Source organism: Mercenaria mercenaria, chromosome 3 (assembly GCF_021730395.1).
Source record: "Mercenaria mercenaria strain notata chromosome 3, MADL_Memer_1, whole genome shotgun sequence".
NCBI classification, from domain to species: Eukaryota; Metazoa; Mollusca; class Bivalvia; order Venerida; family Veneridae; genus Mercenaria; species Mercenaria mercenaria.
Window position 1 is genome coordinate 91,042,704 of NC_069363.1, and position 12,729 is coordinate 91,055,432.

At 35.5% G+C, this 12,729-nt stretch overlaps 1 protein-coding gene across 1 annotated transcript; it reads left to right on the plus strand.

Annotated features, from left to right (window-relative positions):
- Positions 1-57: 57 nt before the first annotated feature.
- Positions 58-8,799, plus strand: LOC123524071 (solute carrier family 35 member E1 homolog). The gene is made up of 7 exons (XM_053539832.1): positions 58-586; positions 1,117-1,187; positions 2,180-2,317; positions 3,403-3,528; positions 5,571-5,816; positions 6,581-6,770; positions 8,738-8,799. The coding sequence occupies exons 1-7, from the start codon at positions 265-267 to the stop codon at positions 8,797-8,799; spliced, it is 1,155 nt and encodes a 384-aa protein (XP_053395807.1). The 5' UTR covers positions 58-264.
- The last annotated feature ends 3,930 nt before the right edge of the window (positions 8,800-12,729 follow it).

The window sequence follows — 12,729 nt, forward strand, 5'->3', positions numbered from 1 at the left end:
TATAAAAAATATTTTTACATCAATTTACCCAATGAAATAAGAAATATTTCATCGACAAATATTATTCATTAAAAGATATTCTATAACAAAAAAAGATCAGAAAAAGATATTTAAATTTGATCAATCGCAGACACTGTTTTATTCACTTCGATTCTGTGTGGAAACGTGTACACCAAAGTTGACAGTTTGTTTTGACAGCTGTTACAGTTATTTGTTGAAAATGCTTATATAGATGAATGAAATCTTAACTAAATTAAATTCAAGATGACTGATCACGATTTTTTACATGTTTTGAAGCTGATAATAGTGTGTGTTATGTGGTACATTTCCAGTGCAGGGGGAAATGTAATTGGTAAATTGGTGTTGAATGAATTTCCTTATCCAATGACTATGTCAATGGTACAACTATTGTCAGCAGCTCTTTACTTGGGACCAATCTTGTCCTTACTTGGTGTACCAAAGACTGGAGAAATAAGCCGACGATACTTCTTAACCATGATCATCCCACTTGCATTTGGAAAATTTGTGTCATCAGTGTCTTCACATATTAGTATTTGGAAAGTTTCGGTCTCTTATGCTCACACAGGTATGTATTTTTTTTTAATTTTCAAGGATATAATTCGAATGACCAATTTACACAGTTGTGAACATAACTTATGTCATAAGGTATTTTATTTTAGACAACCGTTGACCCTGAGTCCAACAAATTTGATGCGATCCTAGGAAATATTGAGATTTTTTCATATGGGCAATATCCCCGCCCGCGTCAAACACTCGAAAGACCAAAATAATGGAAGCAATTTCCAATGAAGTTTTCAAAACAATAGTCAATACTTTACTGTTTAAGACTGGCTTATGGAAGGTCGGTTGTTCTACCCAGGTGCCTGCTCGTGATGAAATAATGCACGGAGGGGCACCTGGGGTCTTCCTCCACCATCAAAGCTGGAAAGTCGCCATATGACATATAATTGTGTCGGTGCGGCATTAAACCAAACAAAAATAAATAATAAATTATATTGAACATGTTGAATGTACATGAGAGTGAGCTTTACATTAAATGTATATATATGAGTGAGTTTAACATTAATTGTATCTGAAATATTTCCTTATTTTCAGTGAAAGCTACACTGCCTTTATTTACAGTCATTCTGATGAGACTTTGCTTTAAAGAAAAACAAACATTTCCTGTAAGTTCCTTTTCAATTCTTAATGCATATTTTGTGGTTCTAATAAAAATGCTACTATATAGTATATAGGAAGGTTGATCAAAAAGTAATGCCTCTGGAAGCATCACAGTATGTATGGTGAAAATTAAAATTGAATTAGCATAGGTCCTGATATAATTTTTATAATGATACATTAATGAATTTTCATGTATGCAGCTTGGAAGCAGTGGCATTAATTCTTCATTAGCCATACAAGATTTTGATTAATCATCATTTGAACCATGCCATGAGAAAACCAGTGGCTTTGCGACCAGCATGTATCCAGACCAGCTTGCGCATTCGCACAATCTGGTCAGAATCCATGCTGTTCGCTAATGGTTTCTCTGATTGCAATAGGCTTTGAAAGCAAACAGCATGGTTCCTGACAAGACTGCGTGGATGCGCAGGCTGGTCTGGATCCATGCTGGTCGCAAAGCCACTATGTTGATTTTCTCATGGCACAGCTCAAATGATGATTAAGCAATGGTTTCTCTGATTGCAATAGGCTTTGAAAGCGAACAGCATGGTTACTGACTGCGCAGGCTGGTCTGGATCCATGCTGGTCGCAAAGCCACTATGTTGGTTTTCTCACGGCGCGGCTCATTCGTTAAAACATTGAAGGCATAAATCCTGGATCTTGTGTACCGAAGTTTATTTGTTAGAAATTAGACTTCAAAAGTTGGACATTGAAAATCAAGATTTTTTTCTAAATTTTTTTTTTATTTTAGAAATATGGCTGGTTGTGCTAACTTTAAACAAATTTCTGTTGGTACATGTAGATAAAAAAAAAATGCTAATCGAGAAACATAGATGGTGTAGCCAGACTGTATGTTTATAATGGATGAAAATGATTTTATACATAAATTATTTGTATGTGATGTTTTTATATTTTTGTAACAACTTAAAACAGTACCAGTTTATATTGCTGTGAATGCTATAGTTATGATTATGGATTTTTTTCTTTAAATTTTCAGGTTTATTTGTCACTGGTTCCCATTATCGGAGGTGTTTGTATTGCCACAGTGACAGAAATCGCTTTTGATGTTGTTGGTTTATGTAGTGCTCTTTTTGCTACACTTGGTTTTTCTCTTCAAACTATATTTTCAAAAAAAGTAAGTTCCAGAAATTTTCAATTTACATTGTTGCATGTGTGTAATTCAGCAATCTTACACAATGATGTTACCTTTTTAACAGAAATGCTGCAAATCAGCATTATATTATAATTTCACAAAATTTAAAACAAATAGCAACTTCTATTAGATATAGAAAAAGATAAATCAGTTTCTTCTGAATAGATATGATAGTGTATATGATACAAAATAAATTCCTTCTACATATTTTTCACATAAAATTTAAATAGCATGACTATGCTTATCATGAGAGTTTCTACGTATTTTATTGACTAAAAGAATATGATTGCTTTAAAAAAAATCCTTAAACACACAGAATTTCTGTTACAACTACTAACTGAAGAAAATCTGTTTTAAATTACGAAAAGTTTGACATTACATTTGGAAACGTGCTGCTTTCAGACACCTACAGTGTTCTTTCTTTGACGAGAGTGACCTCCCTATGATACATTTAATTAGCTTCCTCAGAAATATCTCTGCTCATGTCAGGTTAACATTATTTCTGAGTTACTCAGACAGATTCAAGTTTTTCTAATTTATCCAAACACATTAACTCAAGATAGTGGACCGTAGTGACATCCGGCAATTTTTGTTTAACCCTTACCCTGCTAAATTTCTATAATGAACTTGTCCATCTTTCAATTTGGACAGTACCATTAACTGTTAAAAGGGGTGTTTACCAAAAATATACTGACTGAATGGCGAACAGTGCAGATCATGATCAGACTGCACGGATGTGCAGGCTGATCATGATCTACACTGTTCGCAAAGGCAGAATCAATCGTGTCCAGCATGATAAGGGTTAATTATGTGTTCCTTATTAGCCATTGCAGCATTTCCAGACAGGTATAGAAATCCATGTGCATGCAATCACGGAAGAATGCCGAAGTAGGGTACAGAGAAAACATAGTCGCACAGAAATTGCTGAATGGCGTTACTGGTCCATTACCTTAAACTTATGAATTAAAATGAAATTTATGCTAATAGGAAGCTAAAATTGAAAGCTTGAGTTAGACACTGGATCAGCCAAGATTTGTTTGTAATTTGAGACCTGTTTATTTTTTCAGACTTTAAAAGACACAGGGTTACACCATATGAATTTATTGTTGATATTAAGTAGATATTCCACCGTATGTTTTCTACCATTTTGGTTGATGTTTGATGTGACCAGGATTGTTCAAGACAGAGCAGTGGTAAGTACAATGAATGTTGGTTCAATTGTTTAAAAACAGAGCTCTAATTAACTATTCAAAGGGCTCAGAGATGATCAGCTGTGCATACTGGTTGTTTTAATTAAATAAATTAATAACTTACTTACTAAACTAATTTAGTATTAAAGATAACTGTTTTTTCCATAGCTGAACTGTATGTATTTAGGGTATGTTTACCTTAACACTGCCATTTTACATTTGTATGTTTAAATATTAATAAATAAATTTTTGTAATGATAAGAATTTTAAGAACATAGTTTTACAGGGTTTTGACCATCGCCTTAGAATTCAAAAATAGATGTAAAGCTTAAATTTGTGTAATACTGTTACTCTACACTTGTAGGTCATTTGATTAGCATTAATTGATTCTTGTTGTTTTTTTAGCTCACATGTCACAAAGTGACAGTGTGAGCTTTTGTGATCGCGCAGCGTCCGTCGTCCGTCCGTGCGTCCGTGCGTCCGTCCGTGCGTAAACTTTTGCTTGTGACCTCTCTAGAGGTCACATTTTTCATGGGATCTTTATGAAAGTTGGTCAGAATGTTCATCTTGATGATATCTAGGTCAAGTTTGAAACTGGGTCACGTGCGGTCAAAAACTAGGTCAGTAGGTCTAAAAATAGAAAAACCTTGTGACCTCTCTAGAGGCCATATTTTTCACATGATCTTCATGAAAATTGGTCAGAATGTTCATCTTGATGATATCTAGGTCAAGTTCGAAACTGGGTCACGTGCCTTCAAAAACTAGGTCAGTAGGTCAAATAATAGAAAAACCTTGTGACCTCTCTAGAGACCATATTTTTCATGGGATCTGTATGAAAGTTGGTCTGAGTATTCATCTTGATGATATCTAGGTCAAGTTCGAAACTGGGTCAGCTGCGGGCAAAAACTAGGTCATTAGGTCTAAAAATAGAAAAACCTTGTGACCTCTGTAGAGGTCATACTTTTGAATGGATTTTCATGAAAATTGGTCAGAATGTTCAACTTGATGATATCTAGGTCAAGTTTGAAACTGGGTCACATGCCATCAATAACTAGGTCAGTAGGTCAAATAATAAAAAAACCTTGTGACCTCTCTAGAAGCCATATTTTTCATGGGATCTTTATGAAAGTTGGTCAGAATGTTCATCTTGATGATATCTAGGTCAAGTTCGAAACTGGGTCACGTGCGGTCAAAAACTAGGTCAGTAGGTCTAAAAATAGAAAAACCTTGTGACCTCTCTAGAGTCCATATTTTTCACATGATCTTCATGAAAATTGGTCAGAATGTTCATCTTGATGATATCTAGGTCAAGTTCGAAACTGGGTCACGTGCCTTCAATAACTAGGTCAGTAGGTCAAATAATAGAAAAACCTTGTGACCTCTCTAGAGGCCATACTTTTGAATGGATCTTCATGAAAATTGGTCAGAATGTTCATCTTGATGATTTGTAGGTCAGGTTCAAAACTGGGTCATGTGCCATCAATAACTATGTCAGTAGGTCAAATAATGAAAAAAACATTGTGACCTCTCTAGAGGCCATATTTTTCATGGGATCTGTATGAAAGTTGGTGTGAATGTTCATCTTGATGATATCTAGATCAATTTCGAAACTGGGTCAGCTGCGGTCAAAAACTAGGTCATTAGGTCTAAAAATAGAAAAATCTTTTGACCTCTCTAGAGGCCATACTTTTGAATGGATCTTCATGAAAATTGGTCAGAATGTTCATCTTGATGATATCTAGGTCAAGTTTGAAACTGGGTCACGTGCCATCAATAACTAGGTCAGTAGGTCAAATAATGAAAAGACCTTGTGACCTCTCTAGAGGCCATATTTTTCATGGGATCTGTATGAAAGTTGGTCTGAATGTTCATCTTGATGATATCTAGGTCAGATTCAAAACTGGGTCACATGAGCTCAAAAACTAGGTCACTATGTCAAATAATAGAAAAAAAACGACGTCATACTCAGTTCAAAACTGGGTCATGTTGGGACAGGTGAGCGATTCAGGACCATCATGGTCCTCTTGTTTTTAATATTTTTACAGTTGGAACACGATAATAAGTTATTTGCTGTTGGTCTCATTTTACTGGATGGTGTGTTCAACATGCTTCAAAATCTTTTTGCTTTCACTGTGCTGGCCATGGTGAATCCGCTCAGCTACGCAGTGGCCAACGCTACAAAAAGAGTCGTTATAATCGGTGCTTCCCTCGCATTACTACACAATCCTGTTACTGCAATGAATGTGGTTGGAATGTTGATAGCAGTGTTTGGTGTTTTACTATATAACTGGGTATGATTTTTTTCTGAATTATAATTTTCATGATCAGATATAATTTTTTAGTTGATTTGTATTCTCGCTTTGTTGTCAGTTATACAAAACACAAAATCAGATGTTTTATATTCTGCAATAAACAATGGGTTTTGTGTACAAAGTGTTGAGAGACAGAGCCCTATGACATCTGATGATGTCACATGACACCAAGCTCATTTTCACTGAAATGAATGTAGATTGGCATATTTTTATCAATGAATGTTTGTTTGCAATTGTTGAAGTTAGTACCTCAGTAACTACACATCCCAGCTATTAACTTCATACATTTTCCCATGATAATATTAGCTGTACGGCATAAGTCCATTAACTCTTGCTTTCATTTTGATGACATTATGCCCCTTTTTGTACTTAGCCTTTTTTACTTCAACAATTATCTGTTTGTGATTGTAATTAAATATCTCAGCAGGTACTCATCACAAATTCACACACATCTTTGCTATTATAATGCCAATTCAATTACATAGGTTCCATAATGCTTGCTGTTTGTTTTATGAAATTATGACCCTTTTTATATTTTAAGTATTACTTACACTATTTTTTTTTAAAGTACAAAATCAGATTTCATGCTTCTGTGTCTTTTGTATGCATTGAATACAATTTTGTTACTCAGAAATAAGCCGCTTTTCAGTTCATTGTCAGCTGGCGTCTCTTGTTTATTAAATTTGATGTTAGACTGAATATTTTATTTGAGTTGAAAAATAAATCTTTTGTTTGTCTTTCAGGCTAAATATTACCAGAGGCTAGCTGCGGAAAGGGAACGTGTTTTACCATACATACACAGTGATAGTGACTTGACAAACTTTGTACATAAACACGAGACATTAGTCCATTCCGTTACAGAAATGAATCTCCAAAAAAATGGTTTTGTGCATGATAATTTTCTCTTTGAAAATGTGAACAACAATTACCACAGTGAAGCCCGAATGACAAGAACAACAAAGGGAAGAAATTCCAAAAAAAATCTAAGTCCACAAAATAATCCATACAAGGTTAAGGTATGTCTAAATACATCTAACAAGAGGGTCATGATGACCCTGAATCGCTCACCTGAGTAATATGAGCTACATGTTTCAAATGTCAAACTGATGATTTTGAGATTTTTTTGGAAAATTTTCCGATGTACAATCAAGTAACCAATTTTACCCCGGGGGTCATGATTAGAAGTTTTTAGAAGTCTAATAAGCAATGTTACACATCAAATATCTAAGATATAGGCCCTCTGGTTTATTTTCAGCAAATTTATGAAGATTTCCCTATGTACAATCAAGTAACCCCTGGGGCTGGGACAATTTGATCCAGGGTGGGGGGGGGGGGCGGGGTGAAAGTCCACAAAATAATCCATACAAGGTTAAGGTATGTCTAAATACATCTAACAAGAGGGTCATGATGACCCTGAATCGCTCACCTGAGTAATATGAGCTACATGTTTCAAATGTCAAACTGATGATTTTGAGATTTTTTTGGAAAATTTTCCGATGTACAATCAAGTAACCAATTTTACCCCGGGGGTCATGATTAGAAGTTTTTAGAAGTCTAATAAGCAATGTTACACATCAAATATCTAAGATATAGGCCCTCTGGTTTATTTTTAGCAAATTTATGAAGATTTCCCTATGTACAATCAAGTAACCCCTGGGGCTGGGACAATTTGATCCAGGGTGGGGAGGGGGGGGGGGCGGGGGTGAAAAATCTTTCTATGTACAGTCAAGTAATCCCATGGGGCGGGGTCAATTTGACCCTGGGGGTCATGATTCGAACACATTTTGTAGAAGTCTACTAGGCAATGCTGCATATCAAATATCTAAGATCTAGGTCTTCTGGTTTATTTTAAGAAACTTTTGAAGATTTTCCTATGTAAAATCAAGTGACTCCTGGGGCGTGGTCAATTTTGACCCCGTGGGTCATGGTTTGAACAAATTTTATAGAGGTTTACTAGGCAATGATACATGTGAAATATCTAAGCTCTAAGCCTTCTGGTTTATTTTAAGAAAATGTTTGAAGATTTTCCTATGTAGAATCAAGTGATCCCTCGGACGGGGTCAATTTGACCCTGGGGGTCATGAAATGAACAAATTTTGTAGATGTCCACTCGGAAATGCTACATGTCAAATATCTAAGCTCTAGACCCTCTGGTTTATTTTGAGAAAATTTTGAAATCTTTTCTATGTACAGTCAAGTTACCCCATGGAGCGGGGTCAATTTGACCCCCCGGGAGTCACGATTTGAAATTTTTTTGTAGAAGTCTACTAGGCAATGCTACATGTCAAATATCTAAGCTCTAGGCCGTTTGGTTTAATTTTAGCAAATTTTGGAAAATTTTCCTATGTAAAATAAAGTGACCCCTGGTAAATTTTGACTCCGGGGGTCATAATTTGAACAAATTTTGTAAAGGTCTACTAGGCAATGCTACATGTCAAATATCTAAGCTCTAGGGCTTCTGGTTTTTGAGAAGAAGATTTTTTTAAATTTTTCTATGTAAAATCAAGTGACCCCTGGGCGGGGTCAATTTTGACCCTTGGGTCGTGAATTGAATAAATTTTGTAGAGGTCCACTAGGAAATGCTACATGTCAAATATCTAAGCTAGCTCTAGGCCTTTTGGTTTATTTTAGAAAACTTTGAAGATTTTTCCATGTACAGTCAAGTTACCCCACGGGACGGGATCAATTTGTCCCCGGGGTTCATGATTTGAACTTGTAGAGGTGTATAAAAATAATTGTAAGTGAAAAAAGGATCCGCCAAAGATAAACAAGAGCACAACACTGCAGGGCAATATACACAAGAAACAAAGTCATATGACCTTTGACCTCTAAGTGTGCCCTTGACCTTAAAGCGAGCCATCTGAAGAGAAAAAGTCGTTTCAAAGTAATTCTATTTTCAGCCCCTAAAAGGAACCAAGTGAACAAACTTGAGAAAGGACCTAATAGTGATGCTCCAGATTAAGTTTGATAAAAATCAATCAAACAGTTGATGAGAAGTTGTTTAAAGCTACTCCTATGTTTAGCTCTAGCAGCCACTAAAAGAGGTCAAATGCCCCAGATCAGGTTTGATGAAAATCAATCAAGCAGTTTGTGATAAGAAGTCATTTAAACATATTTCAATATTTAGCTCTAGCAGCCCCTAAAAGGTGCCAAGTGCCCCCATTTGAACTAATATGTGAGAGGACCCTATAATGCTGCTACAGACCAAGTTTGATGAAAAATCTATTAAGCGGTTCTTGAGAGGAAGTCGTTTAAAGGTATTTCTATTTTTAGCTCTAGTGGACCATTAAAGTGGCCAAGTGCCCCCCATTTGAACAAACTTGATAGAGGACCATATAATGATGCTAAAGACTAAGTTTGATGAAGATCTATCCAGCAGTTCATGATAAGAAATCATTTAAATGTATTTCTCTTTTGATGAAGATCCATTTGGCAGTTCATGAGTTGTTGTTTAAAGGTATTTTTAGCTCTTGCCACCTCTAAAAGGGGCCAAATGCCCCCATTTGAACAAACTTGATAGAGGACCTCACCAGGATAAGATGCTACAGATCAAATTTGGTATTAGTCTGACACGTAGTTTCATAGATGTTTCAGTAAAAATGTGGATGATGGACGATGGACGACACATGGCCATCCACCCTAAACTAATAGCTCACCCTGAAAAAAAAACCAATGTTCATACTTCCCATATTTATGAAAAAGCTAAAAACTATTTCATAAATTAAAGAACAAAATATAAATTGTATATTCAAAAATGATGAGGAGGGCGACAGAAATTACTAAATACACAACATCAACACACTACGTGTAAAGATTGTGGGTTAGCATAATTATGATAAATTCCGTGAAATCATTAATTTTTGTGCAGGACTAATTTTAGTGGATTTGTGGTTGATTAAAAGCACAAAACGTAATTCCTGTGAACAAATAAAATTCCAGTTGTCATTCATTAAATCCCTATGAAATAAACCTTCTGGTTAAAACCACGAATTTCGCAGTATTCCAATATGTTTTTTTTTTTTTTTTTTTTTTTTTAGTTTTTAGGTTTAATTCCATTTTTCAACAATATTTCAGTTATGTAACGGTACGCAATAAACTTAACCAGTGCTCTTGGATTCTAGCTGTACCAGTACAAACCTGTTCTCCACAAGTAACTGCACACTCCACATGATTGGAGGAGGAATGATTACAGACACAATGCCTTTTATCAAAGTCACGGAGAACATATGGCCCACCTGGGGATCAAACTCGCAACCCCGTCATCTGTAGATCTGTCCTTTCCCTACTGAGCTAAGCGAGTGGATTCAAATATATATGAACATTTTTTTCACTTACAAATGAATTTCAAAGATAAACATTTCATCAAACAAACATACATAATATGCTAAAATCACATTAAAATAATGTTGTTTTCATATTTAAAAGCATTAAATCTAAGAAACAACTAAAATGTCAAGTTGCAAAACCACAAAAGAAATGAATGTCCAGTAAAGATCAAAGGACAGTCTGGATAAGGGAAAGGAATCCAGTGTCTTATGTTACTTCGTTTACAAAGCAGGTTTGCAGCATACTCCTGTTCTTGGTGTATGTGGGAAAGACTGTTTGTCTATATATATATGTATGTTAATGAGGCAAGATCATCAAAATCCATCTTTGCATTAAAAAAAATGCTCCGGAACTTTGACCTCTAAGTTTGACCTTGACCTTAGAATTAAACCTAGGGTCCTGGTTCTTGCGCATGACACTCTGTCACATGGTTGTGAATGTGCCAAATTTACATCAAAATCCCTCCATGCATGAAGAAGAAAATTAATGCTCCGGACAAAGACATTATTGCATTTAACATTTGACCTCCAAGTGTGACCTTGACCTTTAAGATAAGAACCTGCAGGTTGCGCATGACACTCCGTCTCACTGAGATTAACATTCATGCCAAATATAAACGAGATTGCTCCACGCATGTCAAAGTTATGGTCTGGACAAACAAATCCGGACGGGCGCACGTACATACACAGAACAGCCATTTGGACATCTATCTTTGCTTCCGCAAGCGGGCTCGACAAAAATGAAGATATAACATGTTTAACAGTACATCTGACACAGGTACTGTCGATACATATTTGAGAACAGAAGTATCTGCAGCTGAATTAACATCACTGGAGCCAGCATATGAAATGAGTGTTTTGTTGTCTTGTTGATGTGTTTAAGCCTGCATGCGTCTTTGCTTACAACAGGAACAGTTGCAATGTTTTAGACTTTCCTCAGATTCACCTAAACACCGAGACCTGAAAGAAATAAAGCATATATACTAACAGCAAAAGAAACTATCCAGTTTTATAACTGGGGTATTTTTATTTAAAATCTTTAATTTATAAATCACATGTGTTTTTCATATCACATTACACTTGACGCTCAGCATTAAAAGGGCAGAAACTGGCTTATTCTCTCATACCATCGTGGCGATGGATTCCATCAGGAATGAGGTGTCGAGAGTGATTCATATAAGGTGCAGAACTTCCCTCACAATCGACCTAAAATAAATTATGTATAAACTAATCAAATCAAGCGCTAGCGCCCAATTGGGATGCTACAATGCATCTTATGCGCAGAAGATATAGCCTTTCAAACGACAATTGTTGGACTACTGACTTCATGGTTGATTGATTTTTAAAAGTGTAATTTTGGTATGAAGAAACAATTCAAATTTGAAAAAAAATATTTTTTTTATCTCCAGACATACCAAATATACATCTGGATAGTTTCTTTTGCTGTTCAGTAGAGTAAACATAAAAAGCTAAAAACAAAGATTTTTACTTGGGATTTTTGTTTTCATGGCGATCCTCAGAAAGAGTGAGTGAGTTGGGTTTTACGGCGAATCGACACAAAATGGTCATATCGAAGATGCTTTTTTTAAAATTTCTCGTTTATTTTCAGAATTTTTCTAATTAATTTTAAATTATCATGAACTTTCATGTAATATGATATCTAAATCACTGCTAACCTTAGGCCCTTCTGCCACATGCACACTTCTATCAACGAAGCAACTCATGTTAAACAAAATAGGTATTCAAAGGCTACCTTTTGCATCTATATAATTAAATCAATACATAAAATTCTCACTTCGATATGAAAGTTCTCTGTTGTAATAAGCTTATTATGTGCATATATTATTATTTATTATACTAGAGACACTTTTTAGTAACTTCTAAATATATTTCTAAAAATAGACAGCGGATTCCGCCATTCTCCGTATAAAACCGAGTGTTCCCAAATATGGATGTACGGTACGGGGATTAGGAACAACCATTTTTTTACCCAACCGGACCTAATTTTTAACCTGTCCGAAACTTCATGGAAACAAATATTCTGACCAATTTTTGGACCAAAAATGTGGCCCATGTGTAAACAAGCCTTTTCTTTCATCTGACATTGTGACCAATTGAAAACTACAGCCTGTATTGCACGAACGTTTTTCTTTGATTTGACCTAGTGACCCATACTAGAAACTATTTCTTCATACCCTAGTCTCGAACACAGCTGTATATTGCCTAAAATTAATTGTTGGACTGCTGTATCTGCATAAAAATCAGACAGAAAACAAGATGATATTTGCATCAAAAAAAATCAAACTGTTCCTTATATCCAAAGAACTAGATCAGAATTTGAGAGCATAAAGAAGTAATAAGAAAAAGGCAGCAGCTAGATAACCAGAATCGATTCCCTAGACAGCGAACTTATTTGTCCGGAACCGGTTCTCTAGCCAAAGTACCATGCATAGGCTAGGGAACCGGAATTTTCGGCAGAATTATGCATAGAAATAAAATTCTCACTGCGTAAGAAACATGTCTCATTATTGGTGTTACCATGATGGAAATGATAATACTACCAAACT